Source organism: Rana temporaria, chromosome 4 (assembly GCF_905171775.1).
Source record: "Rana temporaria chromosome 4, aRanTem1.1, whole genome shotgun sequence".
Classification (NCBI taxonomy): Eukaryota; Metazoa; Chordata; class Amphibia; order Anura; family Ranidae; genus Rana; species Rana temporaria.
This window is the reverse complement of record NC_053492.1, coordinates 280,854,917-280,878,572: the sequence shown is the minus strand read 5'-3', so window position 1 is coordinate 280,878,572 and position 23,656 is coordinate 280,854,917. Positions and strand designations below refer to the sequence as shown.

At 39.1% G+C, this 23,656-nt stretch overlaps 1 protein-coding gene across 1 annotated transcript in view; it reads left to right on the top strand.

Moving 5' to 3' along the window:
* TRDN (triadin) overlaps nucleotides 1–23,656 on the top strand; it is a 299,517-nt gene that overhangs the window by 158,632 nt on the left and 117,229 nt on the right. The window contains exons 5-6 of the mRNA XM_040347781.1: nucleotides 3,432–3,461; nucleotides 16,697–16,723. Coding sequence (XP_040203715.1) covers nucleotides 3,432–3,461; nucleotides 16,697–16,723 — 57 coding nt within the window. The remainder of the gene's footprint in view (nucleotides 1–3,431; nucleotides 3,462–16,696; nucleotides 16,724–23,656) is intronic.

Below are 23,656 nucleotides of genomic sequence, written 5' to 3'. Positions count from 1 at the left end.
CCCATCGCAGCCCGACATCTCTGGAGGTAGAACCCCCATCAAAACAAAAATAATTGTGGGACAATAAGTATTCCAGGACTTCCAAATTAAATTTGCGCTGATTAACAGGTAAATCGGTAGATGTCTCTAGGTAGAAGGATATGGATAATACAGCATGTTTGTGTAATTGACGAGTATAGGCTCACATGTGACCCACGAGTAATTACTCTCTCATTTGAAATCCTTTAAGACTGCGGTCCCCAACCTTTTTGGCACTGGGGATGGCTGTGTGCAAGTAAATTGTGCCAACCAAGGCCCGGGGGGGGGGGGTGGCAAAGGGGGTAAGCAATTTTTTGTAGGCAATTTGTCAGGGCAGTGGCTGGTGTTAGTGCTTCAATCATCCCGGCACCATGGTTGGTATGGTGTCAGGATGATTGAAACACATTATTTCTATCATTACATTGTAATATAAAATGAAATAGTTCAACTCAGAATAATGCAGAATCAGTGGGAACCCTGAGTGTGTCACTTGCAACCATCGCTTGTCACTTGCCACGTCACCTGCCACTAGATGAGGATATCATTTGCCAGTATGCCTGCCGCCAGGTAAGGATGTCACTTGCCACTATGTCTTCCACCAGATGAGAATGTCACTTACTACTATGTCTGCCGCCAGATTAGGATGTCACTTGCCACTATGTCTGCCACCAGATGGGGATGTCACTTGCCACTATGTCTTCCGTCAGATGAGGATGTCACTTGCCACTATGTCTGCCACCAGATGAGGATGTCACTTGTCACTATGTCTGCCACCAGATGAGGATGTCACTTGCCACGCTGCCTGCTAGCATCATGGAGATTAGCAGTTACCTGGCTGCCACCCAAAAAAAAGCAGTTTGTCATTAATTCATTTACATGTAAAATAAAGCCCCCCAGCATTGCAGAGTACTTGCAGTCAGGTACAACGCTGTCAGCCTCTTCTCGGCGTGGGTAAAATAGGTGCAGGTGAAACACAGGCACATGTGAGGGAGAGATGAGAGTGAGGGCGGACGGTGAGAGATGACACCATTCTCTCTCTTCTGGGTCGCGGCCACAATGCTGACATTACTTGTCTTCTCCGCGGCCCAGCAGCAGAGGCACGATGGCCTGGCGTGGGGCCACGGCCCCTCTGGTTGGAGACCTCTGCTTTAAGACACCAAGAAGATGGTTAGTGTCTTTAAGATACCCAGGGAGCTGTTGGACCAGACACTGTAATTGTCTGTCCAGCTACTGCCCCAGCCTCTTATTAAGGGAATTAATAACTGCTATAATTGTCCATCCCTGTAGGGGATTTAACTCCTTGTGAGATTTGGGGGATGATAAAATGTGGGAAAGGTAGGGTTATTCTTGTATGATTTGTGTAGCTTATTTTAGAATGAAAAAAAAACACACCCTTATCCCTCGGTTGATGAGTCCTGCAAGGACAGTTCTATATTGCTTAGTAGGATCCCCCTAAGCTCAATGTATGTACTGCTTTCAGATAGCTGGCAAATTGACTCCTTTCTATATAAATGCACATTCATAACTACTACAAGTCCTCCCTTATCAGAGTTACGAATGACTATGGTATCATCTTCCTCTCGATTTTTTAATGACAACCTCTATTCTCTAGTCATGTTATCTCTCCATTCTTTGACACTCCCCATTGCCTGGTGTGCCAGTGCTGTCAAATGCCACTCCATCGATCTTTGAAATTTGGCCATTTCTGGAGTATGGGAATTAACAGGGTAACAATCAGATTTTGCTTTGAAGAGACTCGATTTAACAGCATTGGCATCAACCACCGACACAATGGAGGGATTATTACAATACAGTAAATCCTCCAGATCTCTAGCAGCACAGTGTTCCCTAAAATAATAATCTGCACCCTCCAAATTGGTGTTAGTAGACAGAGACATGCTATCTCAGAACTTTCCACATCTCCTGTTGAAAAATAATGCTTTTTAATTGTAAGATTTCTTATTAACCTGACATCTAGAATAGTTTTGAATAGTTTTTCTGTTATTAGTACCCTGCAACATCTGTTATGGGTATAGGTGGGGCTATTTAAGGATTATAATGCCAACCTGTGTAATGATTAAGCACACCTGAAGTGTGTGAAGCGTGTCTACCAGCATTCTGTTCCTGTAATGTCATTGGGATGTCATAATAAAAGGATTTTGGATCTATTGTGGTGTGTGGCCAATTCTTCATTATTAGGTTGTGCAAAAACTGAGGGGTTAAAAGGCAACTTACTTGCACCTTGTTGGGACATGTAAGATGCTGAGCCCTCCCTTTAAACGGGTAAAGGTGTCCAACAGTTTGTTTAAAATGGTGTTAGTGCAGAAGAGCTTAAAAAAGCAGGATAATGAAAAAATACAAAATGGTGTGTTGCTTTATTCAAAAATCACAGTAAAAAAAAACAATAGTGGTCTTCTGCCTTCTCTTCTGTTCATTTAAAGAACCAATTAACAATAACAGTGTAGAGACACAAGCACAGGAACTGCTCCTGACTCACACAGTCCAGTTACTACTGTTATGACAAACCCTTATTAGATTCAGCCAAACCACAGCTAAAAGCTATAATGAAGGTTATGTCTGTTTTATTGCTGCAATTTCCATATATTCCAGGTTATATGTTAAAGGGGACACCGCTTCTCAATGTTAAGTTAGTCAAAATGTATTATTACCATATTGCTGTTGGCGCCAAAAACTCTTGGGAGAAAATATTTATGTCTCAAGGACCTTTAACAATGTAGATTGATACATTTAAGTTAAGGTTTACCCTTTATATCTGGTCAAATACAACAAGCATTGCATTTACAGTAACTGGATGACTACACATGTGTGGAAACAAAATTGCTTGATGTATTAATGATGCGTTGAGTGATGCATGTAAAACATAACATTTTCAACCCTATACAATAAAATGTGCTGAGAGCAAAGTTGGTACTGCCTAATCTGGTAAACCAGCTAGTGTCATATTTGCTTGCTGGGTGGAGCTTTATTTAAGTCGGTGTTCTCTCCCAGTAGGGATTTCCCTTTTAGCTACTTACAGACCTTAAAAAGGGATACAAATGTAAGATTCCCCCCAGTATATCCCAGAGGGTGACACATCTAACCCCATAATCTTCTGTACACTCTCAAGTAAATGAAAATGATCCATGGATCTTCAAGGTTTGTGGCAAATCCTGCTGCAGGCAAACATATCTACTTATCTACACACCGCAAACAAAATTTATGGAAATCTGACCATTACAAGATTAATTCTATAAGGTTGCTCTGTAATGTGCTGAACACTTTGCTCACTGCACTGTTTTATTCAATAATTCCATTACTATACTAATTAGTAAAAAAAAAAAAAGTTCCATCTTCCTAAGAAGAAGTCATGTCCTGCAGGGTGTCTCATTTGATCTTCTTGTATTCCAATTCAGGACTTGCAGAGCATGCTGTGAAAAAAATAGGTTGGTAGTTCAGTTTTTTTCTACTATCATCATTTTTAGAATTATAATACCATTTTTTAGAGTTTTATTTTTTATTTTATTATATAGCAATAAAGTTGAGGTATGACCAAAGTAAAAGTACATGACTAGGCTGAGTCAGTGACTTAGTTGGCTTTGCAATGTTCCTTTAACATCTGATATTTGAAACTTTTATTGTCCAACAAACAAAAATATTGAAAAAAAATGTATAAATGAGTTATGTGCAGAGCATTTTATGGTACTACTCTGCAAATACTGGTAGTTGAACTGATAAAAATTCATATTGAATTAGTTAAAAACTTTGCCATTAATGTAAATGATTTGACAAGTTTTCTAAACAATACCAAAATAAGGTACCAACCCAAAATCAAACCATTGTTATCTCATTATCCACTCAGAACACACCTATTATTTTTATTCTGTCTTTCTTAAATGGTTAACAGTTTGTTTCCCAAACTTTAAAGGTGAGTAAGCCCACCTTAACCTTCCCTAAACAATAGTGTTAATTTTGGTTGGATTAACAATTACAGCACCAGTGTGATTTTCTTGGATTGTCAGCTAATCTAAAATAACCGGAATTATCTTGAGTTTCACAGGTTTATTATTTGTTAGTTTTTTTTTGTAATGTATTTACTTTTAACTGACATATGATCAGTGGAAATGGTCATGTTTTACTTGTTTGGAAGCATTATGAGTAGTTGTCTACCCATCCCTTGTTATCTGGGTTTATTTATAAGAACTCTACAGATCATTAATGAATACTGATAATATACACAGGAGTGTAACAGTACACTTCTCACAATATATACAGTAAATGTACCAAACATTATCTATATTTAACTTTTAAGGTAAACTCCTGTCTAATAGCATATACCACAAGATGTCAATGACTTATTTATCTATTTATTTATTTATTTATTTTCAAAAATCCTTATTTTACATTTTATTATAGCACAATATTAATAGGCAATGATTATTATTACATATATTAAGCAGAAATATATAAACACAGACCATTCCACCATATCTGCTCAAACTGAAGCAACACAGAGATGGTTAGGGCAGCCCCACCACCAGGGCAGGACTTAGGGTGGTGGGGGCCCCTGGGCTTGAGTGTTGAAGGGGCCCCCTGGAGTCGAAAATTGGGGGGGATCATAGTTGTTGAGGGGGTGGGGGCGCATTAAAGCATTAAAGTTGTTGAGCGGGGGGCGCATTAAATTTGTTGAGCGGGGGGGGTGCCTCTCACCTGTGCACGGAATGTGTCGGCTCTCTTCCCTTAAGCAGACATCCACACACCTCTCCGGTTCCTCCTGGGGGGGTTTTGCAGTTGTTGAGCAGGGGGGGAGTGCCTCTCACCTGTGATGACAGCCGGGGCCACAGACTGTCATTAGCCCGGCTGTCGGCTTTCTTCCCTTCAGCAGCCACAGTCCACACACCGCTCCGGTTCCTCCTGCTTCCGTGCTGCCTCCTCTTGCAGTGCGGGAAAATTAACCCTTTCGCGGGACTGCGGGAAGAAGCTGTCTGTGCGGGAAAGTCCTGCAGAATCCGTGCATGTTGGGAGGTATGCGCAGGGCCGCCATCAGGAATTTTGAGGCCCCTTACTAGGGTTGCCACCTGTCCAGGAATCACCCGGACAATTCGGGTTTGGGATCTTGTTTCCGGGTTTCAGTCTGCCTGTTCGGGTTTGGCTTGAAGAAAAGGTGGCAACTCTACCCCTTACACAGCTTAAGGCATGGGCCCCCTGGAGCAGAGAACCGGGGGGGGGGGGGGGTGGTGTGGAAGGTGTGTCCAAACTTTCGGTCTGTACTGTATATATAAAAAAAAGGTGGTAGCCATCTGGGGCCCTGGGTACCTCTGGGCCCTTTAATAAAAAGAAAAAAGAAACCTCTGGGCCCTTTAATAAAAAAATAAATAAATAAATAAAATAAACATTTATAAAAAATACATAAAAAAAGAGAGGTTGCCATCTGGGGCCCTGGGGCCTCTGGGCCCCTCTGGGCCTTTTAATAAAAAAAATATATAAACAAAAAAAAAAAAAAAACATTTATAAAAATAAATAAAAAGGGGGGGGGGTTGCCACATGGGGCCCTGGGGACCTCTGTAAAAAATATATATATATATATATATATATATATATATATAAAAAAGGGGGTTGCCATCCGGGGGCCCTGGAGACCTCTGGGCCCTTTAATAATAATAAAATATAATAAAATATATATATATATATATATATATATATATATATATATATATATATATAAAAAATATATACATTTTTTTTGTTTTAAATAAAAAATAAATTAAAAAAGGGGGGTTGCTGGAGACCTCTGGGCCCTTTAATAATAATAATAATATTATATATATATATATATATTTATATATATATATATATATATATATATATATATATATATATATATATATATATATATATATATATTAAAAAAAACATTTTTTTTAATAAAAAATAAATAAAAAAAGTGGGGTTGCCGTCCAGGGCCCGGGAGACCTCCAGACCCCTAAAGGGGGCCCCCTATTGGGCGGGGCCCATGGGCTTGAGCCCAGTCAAGCCCAATGGTAAGTCCGGCCCTGCCCACCACCTATATGTTTCCAATGTATACAATGTTTGAACTCTTACTGATAAGTACTAAATAAATGACACACAGGTAGAATGGAAGAAGAGAAAGCAAAACAAATAAGAAGAGAAATATCCACACTGACCATGTTTGGTCAAAGAGATCATGTTTATAATTACACTGAAGTCTCTATTGGACAGCTACCCGAATTGCCTTAACTTTAAACTATTCCCTCATAGTGGAAGCTCTAGGGGTTCATTGAAGACTTTATAGTCTAGAAGACCCCCCTCCCCCCCTTTACACACACACACACACACACTCACACACACGCTAATTTATCCTTATTTGGCTTTATTTTGTTACTGGGCTTAGACTTCCTTGACAATTGAATGCATAGCCATTGTATTGGGAATTGGCCCTGATAGACACACAATGATGCTTTTATTTAACTTTTTTTTTTTTGCTTAATAAAGGTAATAATGAAAAGAATTTTGAACTAAATGGCAATACATTTAAATTGTATAAAATAATTGAAAGGTTCACTTGGGTTACGATGTTAAAAATATGAAACTTAAACATTGTAAATGCGCAAAAGTACTTCCAAATAATTAGTCAACTCTTTAGAAAAACACTTTAGGTGCAATACATGTGTTTTTCTAAGTTTATGATGCATGATACAGTTTCGTACAGAACTGATAGAAAACGTAAGTACAAATAATATTTCCCACCTAACTAAAAAGATAAATAATGAAATGGTAATGTGATATTGGCTAATACTACAGTGCATTTAACAGTAGTCTTGTTTGATCATAAATCAAATAATACAATTAATATCAATGATGGCATTTGCCAAATGATCTCTTATCTTGAATGCTATTTGTTACTTAAAAGAGATTACAAAGAATAGCAGCTGAGTGATGAATGATGGCTAATGAAGATTATATGTTAAGCATGCAAGATGCTGACAATACACTAATGAAGGATTTCAATCTTCCGGTAATACGTGAGAAATTAATCAGTGTCAATGGGAACTACCAGCAATGCTTTTAAATGGTTATATTTATTACACAACTCACTACCTACATAAATATTTTCAAATGTCCTTGAGTATTTCACTTTACATGACAAAGTTTGGTATAGATCCCTAATAGAAGAGTTTGCATTTTGATCAAAGCAGAGCATGTGTAGTGTGGCACCATATATGGCATTTCAGAAGTAAATTGGTATCACCTGCACTCTAATAGCTAGATTCAGGTAGCGTTAGGTCGGCGTATCAGTAGATACGCCGACCTAACTCGGAATCTGCGCCGACCTAAGTTTAAGTGTATTCTCAAACAGAGATACACTTAAACCTATCTAAGATACGACGGCTTGCACCGTCCTATCTTAGGGTGCAATATTTAGGCTGGCCGCTAGGTGGCGATTCCATTGTGGTCGGCCTAGAATATGTAAATCACTAGATACGCCTATTCACGAACATACGCCCGGCCGACACAGTACAGATACACCGTTTACATAACACTTTATCAGGCCTAAAGTTATTCCATCAAATAGTTGGAATAGTAATGTTAAAGTATGGCCGCCGTTCCCGCTTCGAAATTCGAAAATGTTACGTCGTTTGCGTAAGTCGTCCATGAATAGGGATTTACGTCATTTACATCCACGTCGAAATTAATAGGACCGTGCGGCGTACTTAGCCGCAATGCACACTGGGAAATGTAGGCGGACGGCGCATGCGCCGTTCCAAAAAAGTGTCAATCACGTCAGGTCAAAGCATATTATCATAAAACACGCCCCCTCAGCCTATTTTGAATTAGGCGTGCTTGCGCCCGCTAAATTTACGATACGCCGCCGTAAGTTAGGAGGCAAGTACTTTGAGAATACAGTACTTGCCTCTCTGACTTAAGGCAGCGTAGCGTAAATATGATATGCTACGCCGCCTTAAAGTTGCACGGGGCTACCTGAATCTAGCTATAAAACTTTGGGTTGTGTTTTTTTAAATGTATTCATTTAATAAAAGCTGTTAACTTTGCGATAGAAGTTGCACTTTGCAGGGGAAGTATGCCCAGAGCTTAATGAATTAGACAAAGCTCTGCTGACTTCAATCATCCATGCGTACACACAAAAATGCTGTTTTTTTTTCTTGCACATGACTGGGTATTCTTTGCAAAGTGAGCTTTTTACTACATTTTCACTACAAATTCTGAAGAAAATTCACATGCGAAGTGAACAGCCTATTTGTTTTTTGTAAAGCAACCCCAGTGAGTAGATATGCAAATTGTCATGCAATTGCATAATTGTGAATGTATATTTAGGTTTATACTTGCCTCTTCCTACAGATATGTAGGTATTGTACATAGTCACATAGGTACATAGTAGGTGAGGTTGAAAAAAGACACACGTCCATCAAGTCCAACCTATGTGTGTGATTATAAGTCAGTATTACATTGTATATCCCTGTATGTTGTGGTCATTCAGGTGTTTATCTAATAGTTTTTTAAATGATCAATGCTCCCCACTGAAACCACTGCCTGGGGAAGGGAATTTCACATCCTTGCCGCTCTTACAGTAAAGAACCCCCTACGCAGTTTAAGGTTAAACCTCTTTCTTCTCACTTTAATGAGTGGCCACGTGTCTTATTAAACTCCCTTCCGTGGAAAAGTTTTATCCCTGTTGTGGGGTCACTAGTATGGTATTTGTAAATTGAAACCATATCCCCTCTCAAGCCTCTTGATTGGTTGACCCCAGGAAGAACACATCAGCCCTTTAGTGACTGAGCCTGTTTATGTGCAGGAGGATATTGTTGCTTTCATGAAGAGGGCCTTATGTGGACGAAAGGTGCTGTTTATGTCTGTTGTGACTGAATGAGTGCATAATTGTGAATGTAATGTTCTAGGTTTATACCTGCCTCTTTCTTTAGATATGTAGGTATGCTTAGATAAGAGTGGACCTACCTTTGATTAGTTGACCCCAAGAAGAACGCATCAACTGTTAGTGACTGGGCCTGTTTATATGCAGGCGAAAATTGTTGCCTTCATGAAGAGGGCCCTCTGTGGACGAAAAGTGGTGTGTCATCTAATTTTCCTCATCAGTGCTGTTTATGACTGAAAGCTCTGAATGATAGCACCTCAGACCCTAACTTGTATGATAGCTCCTTCCACTGTATGAACATTTTCAGATAATTTACCCTCCTATTTTGTGTATACAGATGTTACATTATACTTTAAATGTGTAGTTCCTTCTAACATAAACCCGAATGAGAGAGACGTGAAACACAATTTAATAATTAATCACTTCCTCAAAGATACCATTCAAAACAATGACCACAAATGGGAACTCTCCTGTAATTAGGGACCTTAAATGTAGCAGTGAGGAAGAAAACTCCACAACTCAATACATGTATGAAATTATAATATTATAATATTGTATTTTTACATCCTGTATTTTTACAATCCTGGATATACATAAAATCACAATTAAAGTGCATACATAAGACTCATATCATATAAATTAGACCACATTGTGTAACTTCAGATCCAGCTCATTATCACAACACCCTACTTGAGGCTTTTCACAGCATCAAAATCCATGAATTTGCAATTGTGTTGATGATATCTTGCATTTATCATCTATCAGCTGGTCCATATGTAACCTGGGCTGTCCCCCTTGAATATAAAGAGGTCCCATATAAATTATGAAAAGCTGAGAACTACATACAAGAAACATTTACATCACTTAGCACTCTGAGGCTACCTGACCAGTCCCCAGATAGTTGCCAACAGTATATACCCTGTCACTGGAAAGTTCTTTGAACCCAAAAGGATCTTCACAATGTAATTTGATTCAATAGGTGAGCAAAATGAAGTAATTTCCCAAAATATAATACTCTCAATAAAGACTAACGTTCAATATATGTCAATCCAACTGTAAAGACAGAACAGCAATGTGACAGTGACATACTGTATATTGGACTTTAGTCTTTTATGTGAGTCTTACTACGTTTTTCTCCTCTATTGAATCAAAGGACATTGTGGACACTTGTTTTGTTATGGGTACTTTCAAGTGACATGGTATAGGCTGTTTACAACTATCTGGGAGCTCCTCCCAGCAGGCTTGGTGGCATCACAGTGGCAGGTAAGGTGATTTTTTTTCTATTTTCTATTGGACCTTTTTATGACCAAGAGGGACAGCATAGTTTGGATATTAAAGCGGAGTTCCACACAAAAGTGAAATTTCCACTCATTTGTCTCCCCCCCCTCTGGTGCCACATTTGTCAGGTATCCTGTCCCCACTTCTGGGAGTCTGGGCCGCAATTAATTATGTCAGCAGCTCGACTCCCTCCTCCTTCCTCCTCTTTTCCCCACCATCAGGCTAGAAGGAGAGTGCAGGGGTGCCTCTTGCATGCGCAGTAGGGACCCGGCATGAAGCTGTAATGCTACATTGCTGGGTTCCCTTACCCACAATGGCAGAGGCAGCACCCAACAGCTGATGGAAAGATCAGCTGTGGTGCTGACAACGCTGATCTCTGCGACAGGTAAGTGTCCTATTATTAAAAGTCAGCAGCTACAGTATGAGTAGCTGCTGGCTTTTAATTTTTGCAGGGGTGGGCGAACCTCCTCTTTAATTTATAAATTGTACATGATATCAACAACGCAATCCTAAAGAAGCATTTTTTAGGACAAAAAATTACAAATGAACATCACCAACATAGGGACATGGGGTCAGATTCACGTAGGTGAGCGGCGGCGTAACGTATCGTAGATACGTTACACCGCCGCAAGCACTTGCGATGAAAACTACGCTGGCAGCCTCCGGCGCAAGGCGGGCCAATTCAAATGGGCGTGCGCCATTTAAATTAGGCGCGCTCTCGCGCCGGACCTACTGCGCATGCTCAGTTTCGCAATTCCCGTCGTGCTTTGCGCGCCGTGACGTCATTTTTTCGAGCGGCGATGCGTGTAGCGTACTTCCGTATTCCTGGACGTGTTACGCAAACGACGTTCATTTTTAAATTTCGACGCGGGAACGACGGCCATACTTTAGACAGCAATACGTTTGCTGACTAAAGTTAGGGCACCCAAAACGACAACTAACTTTGCGACGGGAAACTAGACTAGCGGCGACGTAGCGAACGCGAAAATCCGTCGTGGATCGCCGTAACTCCTAATTTGCATACCAGACGCTGGTTTACGACGCAAACTCCCCCCAGCGGCGGCCGCGGTACTGCATCCTAAGATCCGACAGTGTAAAACAATTACACCTGTCGGATCTTATGGATATCTATGCGTAACTGATTCTATGAATCAGTCGCATAGATAGAAACAGAGATGCGACGGCGTATCAGGAGATACACCGTCGTATCCCTTTTGTGAATCTGGCCCATGGTGCTTTGCCAGGCTGTCCCCACTGACAAGATACCCCAATGTTGGGGGCATGTGTTCTGGTATGATTTGGGTAAGGTGGAAAACAATTGCCCCTCCCCCTTTGCTGGCCACCCAGGCTGCATGCTTGGATAAGGGTCTGTTATGGATATTGGGGACCTAATTTATTTTTTACAGTATCCCAGATGTTTTTTTACATTCACCTGTTATTCTGGAATGCCTTGATGACAGATGAATAAACCAGGCTGGGATGTGTCAGCTCCCTAATAATGAGGAGAAAGCTGTCATGTTTAGTAATGGTGATAATACCACTGCTATTTTTGTGGCACCTGAAGGTTCGTATGGCCAAACATAAACTGTACATATGCAGAATTTTCCTTCATTATTTCCCCTTCTGCTCAAAACGTCTCTATTGGTAAATGCTAATTCTCATGGTCAAATGTCCTTATAGCTATTTTTATTTTATGAAGAAATGCTAGGGAATGGCATTGGTTTATGAGGAGAATTCCCTTTACTTTCTAGGGTTTTTTTCTTATTTCCTGGAAAGGAAGTAAAAAGTAAAATGTCCCCACTGTGAAAATGTCAGTACAAACTAAATTGATCTAACTTAAAAAAAAAAACGTTTAGGCTGTACAAACACTTTAATTTAGATGACCCACAAAAAAAAGTAAAAGTAGCATTCCTACTACAAATACTACTACTGTAGAGGAGAACATTTGTGTTTTTTTTCTAAGTAGAAACAGTCTTCTGAAGCCTTTATCTAACAGTTTTATTGAAAAACTCCCCACTATTGTAACAAGCGTATGCCTACCATCTGTATCTACCAGTTGCACTGTATGTGAGTTTACCAATTTTAGTTCCAAGAAGAAATGTTCACTTGAACAACCAATAAATCTACTCTCTAAGAATCTAACAGGGACATCTTTTATGAATATTGCACATATTATTCTAAACTCAAAAAAACTCTAGCACAAATGATAAGGATCTTAATTAATTAATAGTTTTCAAAACATTGTAATGAAAATAGCTGTCACTTTTTGATCCTCATTCTGAAAAGCTGGCTTTGTTAATTCAGCCTAGTTTCTTATAAAAAAAAAGTTCAAACTAGTAACATTATTCTGTGGTTTCCTAATAAAATACAAAAAACACTGAGACGGTGCTTATATAAAATCCATTCAATACACTGCAAAGTGTGCCCATATCAAAAATCAATCAGCAAAAAAAAATGTATAAAAAAGTCAGCAATAAGTAATCGGATGGACAACATACATTGCATTAAAAACATCACCATTCTTCAAGAAGTGCTCCAATTGCTGCCACATGATCTGTTCCTCATCATAGGTCAACAGGTCTACTGATTTGGTTGTGTTGCAGAACACTGACATCAGCAAACTCTTCAAGTAGAACTATTTCAAGAAAATCTAGGGCCAGTCGTTCTAATTGAAGACTACGATTTTTAATGAATTCGAAAAAAACGTTAATTTAGAAATATCTGAATTAACAAAATCCCATTTAACATTTTTTTTTTAATATTCTTAAATTTGACTATTTAAAAATTTGTACATTCTACGATTTGTAAATTCAAAATTCGAAAATCCAGAATTTACACAGCTTTTAGTTTATGACAGCCTCATTTCTTGAGGTACTAAAATGGCAGGGCAGTACAATCCACCCCCAAATGACCCCATTTTGGGAAGAAGACACCCCAAGGAAATTGCTGAGAGGCATGTTGAGCCCATTGAATATTACAATTTTGATTGATTGAAAAATTACAAGTTGTCACTAAATGATATATTGCTCACACATGCCATGGTTATATGTGGAATTACACCCCAAAATACATTCTGCTGTTTCTCCTGAGTACGGGGATACCATATGTGTGAGACTTTTTGGGAGCCTAGCCGCATACAGGGCCCCGAAAACCAAGCACCGCCTTCAGGCTTTCTAAGGGTGTACATTTTTGATTTCACTCTTCACTACCTATCACAGTTTCGAAGCATATGGGCATATGTGGAATCACACCCCAAAATACATTCTGCTGCTTCTTCTGAGTACGGGGATACCACATGTGTGGGACTTTTTGGGAGCCTAGCCGCGTACGGGGTCCCAAAAACCAATTGCTGCCTTCAGGATTTCTAAGGGCTGCAGCTGAATGGCATACCTGCTAAGCAAATGATGGTTAACCACTTGCCGACTGCCTAACGCAGATATACATCGGCAGAATAGCACGGGTAGGCAAAGCAACTTATATATACATTGCTTTGAATCCTGCCCCCTAGCGGGCTCGCGCCCGCTGCGGTATCAGATACTGTGCCCACGGGACCGCGGACTTTTTGTCCGCCGGTGTCCCGCGAACTGGTCACAGAACGACAGAACGGGGAGATGCCTTTGTAAACAAGTCATCTCCCTGTTCTGCCTGGTGACATGTCACGGATCGTCTGCTTCCTCTCATCAGAAGCAGCGATTAGTGATGTGTCACGTGTAGCCACGCCCCCTAACAGCTAGAATCACTCCCTAGGATACACTTAACCCCTTCCCTCCCCTAGTGGTTAACCCCTTCACTGCCAGTCACATTTATACAGTAATTAGTGCATTTTTATAGCACTGATCACTGTATAAATGTGAATGGTCTCAAAATAGTGTCAAAAGTGTCCGATGTGTCCACCATAATGTCACAGTCACAGAAAAAATCGCAGATCGCCGCCCTAACAAGTAAAAAATAATAATAATAAAAATGCCATAAAACTACCCCCTACTTTGTAGACGCTATAGCCTGGATTCACAGACAGCGGCGCACATTTATGCTGCCGTAGCGTATCTCCTGTACGCTACGCCGACGCAGCGCAGAGAGGCAAGCACTGCATTCAGCAAGCTATTGCTCACATAAGTGTTGGAGGTGTGGTGGGGTTCACACTTTGCCCTTCAGGTCTGGTATGGATATTAAGGGGAATCCTGCGCCAAATAAAAAAAATGGTGTGGGGTTCCCCCCCCAAAAAATACATACCTGACCCTTCAGGTATGGATTTTAAGGGAAACTCTGCGCCAAAATAAAAAAAATGCTGTGGTGTTCCCCTAAAAATCCATACCACACCCTTATCTGAGCACGCAACCTGGCAGGCTGCAGAAAAAGGGGGCGAAAGAGAGTGCCCCCCCTCCTGAACAGTACCAGGCCACATGCCCTCAACATGGGAGGATGGGGACAAAAGCCTCCTCCCCACAACCCTTGCCCGGTGGTTGTGGGGGTCTGCGGGCAGGGGGCTTATCGCAATCTGGAAGCCCCCTTTAACAAAGGGGACCCCAGATCCCGGCCCCCCCATGTGAATTGGTAAGGGGTAAATTGTACCCCTACCATTTCACAAGAAAACGCATCAAAATTAAAAAAAACGACAGAAGACGGCTTGGGACAAGTCCTTTATTTAAAAAAAAAAATATATAACAGCGATGTAATCCATTCTCGCTCTACAGCGATGTAATCCATTCTCGGTCTCCAGTGATGATCTCCAGTGAGGATACGACGCACACAATCCTGCCTCAACTGGAGGCACTCGATGAATGATGCGCCGTCAGCCTGACAGCTCTAATATATCTGAGGGTGGGGCCAGAGATGCAAGGGGAATCGCCGGGGTTACCCAGTGACGTGTACGGGGGGCCACGCCCCCCTCTGATGCAACGGGAAACCTGCGTTGCTGAAGCTCTAAAAATGCTGTAAAATCATGTCTGTATATAAGAGCCATTAGAAACATTTGTTATATTTCATTGCTCTTCAGATTTTTCAGAGCTTTTATGGAGGTTTTTGGTGAGAAACTGTACAAGAGTTGATTTACTGAAGGCATATAGCCTTTTCACTTTTCAAGGGAATTTTCACTTTGTAAGGGAAGTTTCTTTTAGCTTGGTTACAAAGAATACTTTTCAAAGAATACCCAGCCACCTACAGCAAGCAAAAAAACAAAACAAAAAACAAATGGTATTCTTGCTTGCCCATGATGGAAGTCAGCATATCTTCTTCACATTCACTAAGTTAAGGAAATATGCCCTTGTAAAGTACAAATTCCCTTGCAAACTGAACAACCTATTTGCCACTAGTAAAAAAAAAAAACACACAGCCTCCTACAACTTATTTGGAGTGATTATTTACTGAAATTAAGTGATAATACTGAATGTCTGGTTAAATGCTGTGAGTGAAATGGGGATACAATTGATTTTCTTTTCAGATTACTGTAATATGGGGCATATGTATACATATCACAAGGTATCAAAGCAATGCACAATTTGGCTGCAGAAAGATTTCAATGACCTAACCAACAGTATTACAGACTCAGGCCTCGTACACATGACCGAGGAACTCGTCGGAAAAGACACATCGTTTTTCTCGACGAGTTCCTTGTTGGGCTTGTCGAGGAACTCGACAAGCTTGCTTTGCGTACACACTGTCAAGACAAAACCAGCCCGACGAGGAACACTACGAGCAAATTCAGACCCCCGTTGAGGAAAAGGAGAACTTGCTCACTTTTTTGCTCGTCAAGTTCCTTGACAGTTTCCTCGATGAAATACGTATACATGACCGGTTTCCTCGGCAAAAAAGCTCTCCCACCACGTTTCTTGATGGATTCTGCCAAGGAAACCGGTCGTGTGTACGAGGCCTCAGGATTAAGTGTTCCCAGACTAACAGATTATTGTGACTAGAGTTTACATATTAGGCTCTTTGAATTTAAGTAAATAAAAGAGTAAAAAAAGATTGTGACATGAAAATAATGTTTTTTTGCAAGCATTTCCATCCAAAATGTTTCAATTTAGGCACTGCATTAAAACGCAGTGTAAAAGTATGCTTAATTAATCAGCTAGCTTATTCTTAGAATAAAGTAGTTGGCTGAAAATGTTAATCTTAGTACTGACTCTTTTACTTAATAAATCATTTGTAATTCAGACATATGCCAAGAAACATGAATGAATATCACAGGAATTATGTTCTAAATATATTTTTACAGTAGGGGGTAGATTCCAGTGGCTAATATTAGCAGCTTTAAGTAATAATTGAATCCTATTCTATATTACAGAATTCATTTTAGTTGGTTCCAGTCAGACTTGTCTTACTGAATGCAAACGTTCTTAAACTTCTACAGCAACTATATACCAGTCATGTTGCAAGCAAAAAATGTAATCAGATCATAATGCAACCATACAAAAGGTTGTGCATGTTTAGAACAATTCTTTACACATTATTACTTGTGTTCATTATTATGTTTTTTTTTTATATTTATTTCAGGTGTGATACAGCCAATACATAGAAAAGGTAAGGTTATATAAGATAAACACAGTATGGTTTCTAGCATTTCCGATGGCTACCTGAGTATGTTCTTGATTAGCGCTATGAGGGACAGGGACCAAACACGCCCTTCACAAATTATATTTTTAGGGAATACTGTTGTGTGCATTCATTGCTATATCCTAAACACTTAAAGTGACGGAAAAATATGAAGACTGTCATTTCTAACTTTAGGAATGTTAGTTCCTGGCTTTTGTGCTTATGCTTTGGCTTCAATGATTTTTGACCTGGAATACATATAGGGATAAAACATACTAAAACTCATTTATAGCATGCTTGTTTCATTTCTGTGCCAGGCAATGAAGGTTTTCAAAAGAGGGCCAGCAATGCCAGACCTGACAAAGACACCATTATAGCCAGACACTTCCAGTCACAACATCATGGAGATACCCGGGCGCTCAGAATACAGGTCATAGAAAGGGTAGATCCTCCCATCAGAGGGGGAGATCATTTCTCTCTGTAAGGGAGAAGTCTATTGTATTTTTCAGCTTCGAAACACGCATTCCAAAACGACTAAATTATGAGTGGCATAAAACTCATTATGAATGAATGTGTTTCCTTCCCCCTGTGTTTCTTTCTTTTATGAATAAAACTATTTTTTTTTTTTTATTAAGTTTTAAAAATTACAAGCATATATTGTCAATAAACATAGATGTTATAAATAGTAGCAGTTAAGGAGAACACAAGTTAGATATTTACATCAAGCTCCAGTGTTTTTTAGAAGGCAACAACAAAAGAAAGAAAAAACAGTAATTTGAGTTTAACATATGTTGACCATTATCTGGAGACTTGCTAAAATATATGCTTAGTGTTGAATTTAGTAATTAAAAACCAGATATAGTAATATATTAACAGTGTAAGGTAATATGAGAATACATAAAGAAAAAAATTAAGGGTCATAATTTCTAGACCTTGTATAATGTTGGGGTAATATATAATGAAGATAAACAGGGATTTATTGTATAGACATTAGGTTTGTACTGTTTCAATGGAGCTCTAAAGCTGAAATATACTGATAAATAAAAACATAAAAAAAAAGTAATGCTGCTACCATTTTTGCATATAATAACAATATATGCTAAGAAAGAAAACACAACAAAAAAACAACTAAAGAGGCAAGATAGAATAGAGGAAAGGGGAAGAAGAAGAGAAAAAAAAAAAGATAGTACATAGATAAGATAGAAAAGGTCAAAAGGGTCCCCGGGGTATCTTATTATGTTTGTCTTATGTTATTAGCATATTAAATAGCTATTAGTAGTTATGTTACCAAGGTCTTAATAATGTGATGTCAAAGTTGGGAGGGAAAAAATGAGTCACCCAAGGATTCCAGATTTTTTCAAATTTTGCAATATTATCATTGGTAATGGCTTCCGTTTTTGAGTGGGTCATGGCTTGGTTTATTCTGGTTTTGGTTTCTGAGATCATTAATGTTGGGGTTTTCCACGCTTTGGCGATTGTCTGCTTTGCTGCCGTAGTGATTTGTAGAAGGAGTTTGAATTGAGTGTGGGAAATAGAAGTCGGTTTTAGATTTAGTAGTGCAATTGAAGGGTCAGGTTTGATTGTTTTTTTGAATAAGGTGGAGAGGATTAGAAAAACCTCTTTCCAAAAACATTTTGTAACCGGACATTCCCAAAATATGTGTATATGTGATCCTAGTTCACCACAGCCACGGAAGCAGAGTGGGGAGTATTGCGGAATATATTTCGCAATTCTGACAGGAACCAAGTACCAGCGCAAAAGTACTTTATAATTTGTCTCTAGAGCTATTATATTTTGTGAAGATGATTTTGTAGTGGTCCAAATTTTATCCCAATCAGATGATTCCAACTGAAGTCCAAGGTCTCTCTCCCATTTTTCCACGTATGATGGTGGATCTGCAGTAGGCGAAGTAATAAGGTGTTTATATATTATTGATATGAGACCCTTAGAGTGAGGTTCGCGTTTACATATACGTTCAAATTGCGTGAGTTCATCGAGTTTACTCATATTTTGTATATATGGCATGAAAAAGTTTTTGATCTGCAGATATCGAAAAAGTTCTGATTGGGGGAGTTGATGTCTATCACATAGTTCAGGAAATGTTTTAAGTGAGGTAGATGTTGACATATCACAGAGTTGAGTTATGTCAGAGGAAATCCATTTTTTAAATGAATTAGGGAATGTGCAGGCTGGGTAGAATAGTGGGTTTCTAATAAATGATAGAAGGGGAACATGAGGAGATTGCAGTCCTTTGATAAGTTTAAATTTATCCCAGATGGTAACTGTGTGTTTGGTAATCTTATTTTTAATATTTTTACGATCTGAGGGTTTGGACCAAATTAAATTTGTTATAGAAAATGTATCACAGTCAATTGCTTCAATTGCAACCCAGAGTGGGGTTTCGTATTTTGCGTGATATTTGGGGATGCATGCTATTTGAGCTGCATGTTAATAAGAGGCGAAATTGGGGAATCCTAGTCCACCTTTAAGTTTGGAAAGGTAAAGTGTCTGTTTAGATACACAATGTTTTAAAGAGCCCCAAATGAACGCTAGTGTTTTGCGTTGAAGATTTCTAAGAAAGTATGTTGGAACTGAAATGGGCAAAACCCGAAATAGATATAGTATCTTGGGTAAAATGGTCATCTTTATTATGTTTATTTTACCAATCCATGAGATTGGTAAAGAGGACCATTGTTTAAGGAGATTGGTAATTTGCTTTAGTAATGGCGGAAAGTTAGCCGAGAAGAATTCAGTTAAATTGGGAGTAAGAGTAATTCCTAGGTAGGTCAGGTGCGATGTAGACCAAGAGAATGGGAGGGAAGTTTGTGCTTGTTGTAAAGTATGGGAAGGTAAGGAGATATTTAAGGCTGTAGATTTTTGAGAGTTGATAATAAGTCCAGAAAGCTGTGCAAAATGATCAAGCTTACTTATAAGGTTGGGAGCAGAAATATGAGGGGAAGACATAAATATTAGTATATCGTCAGCAAACAAACATAATTTGTGCTGATGACCTGCTAAGTCTATCCCTTTGATTGAAGGGTCAGATCGTATAGCCTGAGCTAGGGGTTCAATAAGTAGGGCAAATAAAAGTGGGGAGAGTGGACAACCCTGACGTGTTCCTCTATTTATGTTAAAGCAACCAGATTTATATCCAGCATATTTAATATAGGCTTTGGGATTATTATATAGTGATGAAACCCAGTTAAGAAAGTGAGGACCGAACCCCCATTTTTGTAAGGCAAAATGTAGATAGGGCCATGATACTGTGTCAAATGCTTTTTTAATATCTAACGACAGAAGACACATAGGTATTTGTCGTGTTTTAGCTGTTTGGATTAATAACGTTGCCCTACGTACGTTATCAGCTGCTTGGCGAAAAGGAATAAAACCAACTTGGTCTTTATTTATTAATGAACCAATAATATTGTTCAAACGAGTTGCTAGAATTTTCGCTAGTAGTTTGATATCAAGATTAAGTAGGGATATGGGCCTGTAATTAGCACAAGATGAGTCATCTGAATGAGGTTTGGGGATCATTGTGATTATTGCTGTTAAGGTTTCAGGACGAAAGGATTGGTTGTTCAGAAGTGAATTGAAAGCATCTGTCAGCAATGGCGCAAGAAGATAAGTAAATTTTTTGTAATATAGGGCAGAGAAGCCATCAGGACCCGGGCGTTTATTTGGTTTAAGGGATTTAATGGCTAATTCAACCTCAGCAGATGTAATGAGACTTTCAAGATGTTCATGTTGAGTTGAAGGAATCATTGGAAGTTTGATTTGTGAGAAAAATAATTCTGCAGAGGATTGGTCAAAAGATCCCTGATTGTTGTAAAGAGATGTAAGGTGTTTGTGGAAGGTTTGTAGGATTTTTTCTGGATTACTGGTGTAAGTATTATGAGGTAATTTTAATCGAATCGGCTTGTGTGGGTTGTTTAATTTTTTAAGTGCTCGAGCGAGAAGCGTGCCAGGCTTGTTAGCTTTGATATAAAATTTATGCTTGGATTTGCGTATGGTTTTATCTGCGGATTCAGATAGGAAAAGATCAAGATTTAAGCTAGCTTCATCTAGTTGATTTTTTGTCACAGGGGTAGGATTCGCTTGAAAATTTGCATGGCAAATAAAACTATTTTTATTTCATAGTCCCCTTTTTTTTGGGTGCAGAATTTTCATTTTTTCTTGGTATTATATATCCATGTTTTCTTCTTTGCCACCCTCTACAATGCCTCCTTGAAGATTTTTTCTGTCACTGGATTTTTATGAACTACCATTATCTGTTGGGATGGTCATATCACTGGATTTCTGTCATTGGACTTTCACTAACTTTATGATAGTCTGTTGGGACTTTATTCTTATCAACTAAGGATATTTTCACATTTGTTTTGCATTAGATATAAGTCATGATATACTATATATGTTAATTAATTGATCACAGGTTCACATTACTCACCATTGTGATATAATCAAGTAGCGCCCCCTATCCCACTCTACTTATATTCAGGTGAAACATCACTTTGCAAGGGGAGCAGCTTTTTTCATAATATTCAAATTTTTATTTAATTTATAATTGTATTTGTTTGGCGCGGAGGTTACTCACACTATATCACTGCCAGTGTTGCTCATCTTCCTTTAAAAAAGTAATTAGTTACAGTTACAAATTACTTGTCCGAAAAAGTAATTGAGTTAGTTCATTGGCAAAGTAACTAGTTACTCAGCAAAGTAACTGACTTTTTTTGCCGGCGTATAACGACCCCCTAATTTTCCAGCTAAAATGTTGGTTTTGGGATATACTCACTGTATAAGATGACCCCTCACTGTGCCATCATACACGCCTCACTGTGCCATCATACACGCCTCACTGTGCCATCATACACGCCTCACTGTGCCATCATACACGCCTCACTGTGCCATCTGTAACATGCCTCACTGTGCCATCTGTAACATGCCTCACTGTGCCTGTAACATGCCTCAATGTGCCTGTAACATGCCTCACTGACAGTGAGGCATGTATGATGGCACAGTGAGGCATGTATGATGGCACAGTGAGGCATGTATGATGGCACAGTGAGGCATGTATGATGGCACAGTGAGGCATGTATGATTGATGGCACAGTGAGGCATGTATGATTGATGACACAGTGAGGCATGTATGATGGCACAGTGAGGCATGTATGATGGGCGTCACTACCCCTGACAATGCCCTTGTCTGCCCTTGTCTGCTGTTCTTTCCATTTCCTACTTTGTGCAAAATTTATAAATACACAACTTTTACCCAGTTCTTCCTCTGACATTTACCCAACCCTCCTGCGGGCCTTAACCTGCTCCTCCCCCTGGTCTTGGCTGGCTTCTTCCCCTGACCTTGACCCAGTCCTTGCACTGGCCTTGACCACCAACTGCAGACCTTGCCTGGATTCTTTCCTGGCCTTAAACCTGACCTTCTTCTTCTCCTACTGGATTCTTTAACAAAAGAGCACCTTGATCAGCATTATAAGTGGTTTCTAGGCATTGTGGGCAATGGCAGCCACCTTATTTTGCTTATGATAGAGACACTTTAACACTTTTAGATTGTACATGTTATATTCAATCTGCATTTGCACACACAAAAAAGAATCAGGCAGCATATACAGCCAGTCTCTGTTAAAAATCAGTTTCAATATGCTCACAAATTAAAAAGGAACTGAAGTCTGCTCACATATTTTGTAATAAAAACATCTTTGCCATTCTGAAGCTCCCCTTCAACCACTTTGCATATTATTTTATATATACTGTGATTCTGTACTTGTTAAATATGCTGCAGAAATCTCCCTCCACCGAGTCTGGCTGCAGCCATGTTAACTGTGGGCAGCTGAAGCTGCTGTCTGCTAACTTCCTAGATTTACACAGAGGCACCCCTCCATCTCTGCAGCTCTCATTGGCCCTCTTATGACTCACCCCCCTCCCTTCCTGGCAAACTCTCACAAGAATGAGAGAGAGAGCTGTGTATGATGTCATAAACCTAGACTTTTTACCAGAGAAGAAAGAGGGAGTGAGCTGTATCAGATATTCACTGGCAGAAAAAACAATTTTACTATCCAAAGTTAAAACAACAAGGGCAGAAGATTTAATGGTTGGAAAGTTGAAAGAATTTACTGAAGGTCTGCTTTAATATGTTCTCTTTATTGACTGACAAAATGTAACTTCACTTGCCAGTCCATAGTGGCGAATTATATTAATCTTAATCTTGACATTTTATGCTAGCAGACAGAAAACTCACAAGTTGGACAGTACTAGCTAGAGATGGCTCTGGTGCTACAGATAACAATACATAACGGTCTTTGGTATGTAAATCACCTTGCATATTACTATTTATTAGTTTAGTTTAAAAAATATATTAGTGTATTCTTAGGAAGCAATATAGTTTACAGTATGTCAGACATTTTCCTATAAATTAAACTTCATGGTGTCATGGGGGACTACCATTACTTCTTTCATCAAAGATTTCCTTTATAGTTAGGGCTAGTTTACACTTGCTTTAAAACATGGCTTTCGACACGCTTTTTTTTTTTTGCACTATATATAATATTATTTACTTTTTTTTCACTATTGTCATATGGTATTTGCACCATTAATTCCCTGGAAAAGTGTTTTTTGGGGTGTAGTGTGATTTCACATCCATTTTTTCATTTTTATACGGTCACTTTAATGTTGGCACCTCTACAGTTCACTGGATGGTTTATAAGTTTCAAATTATTTACACTACACTGTACATCTATAATTGATACCTCTTTAGTGGAGGTGATTTAGTCATTACCCCCTTTAGGGTGGTTCAAGATTTAGCGCAACTATATATATTTTTTCACTTATGTTCACTGTTATGTTTCCAGGTTAGTTGATGCTTTACAACAAGAGCCTTAGGCTCTATTTATTCCAATAATTAGTTTTTAT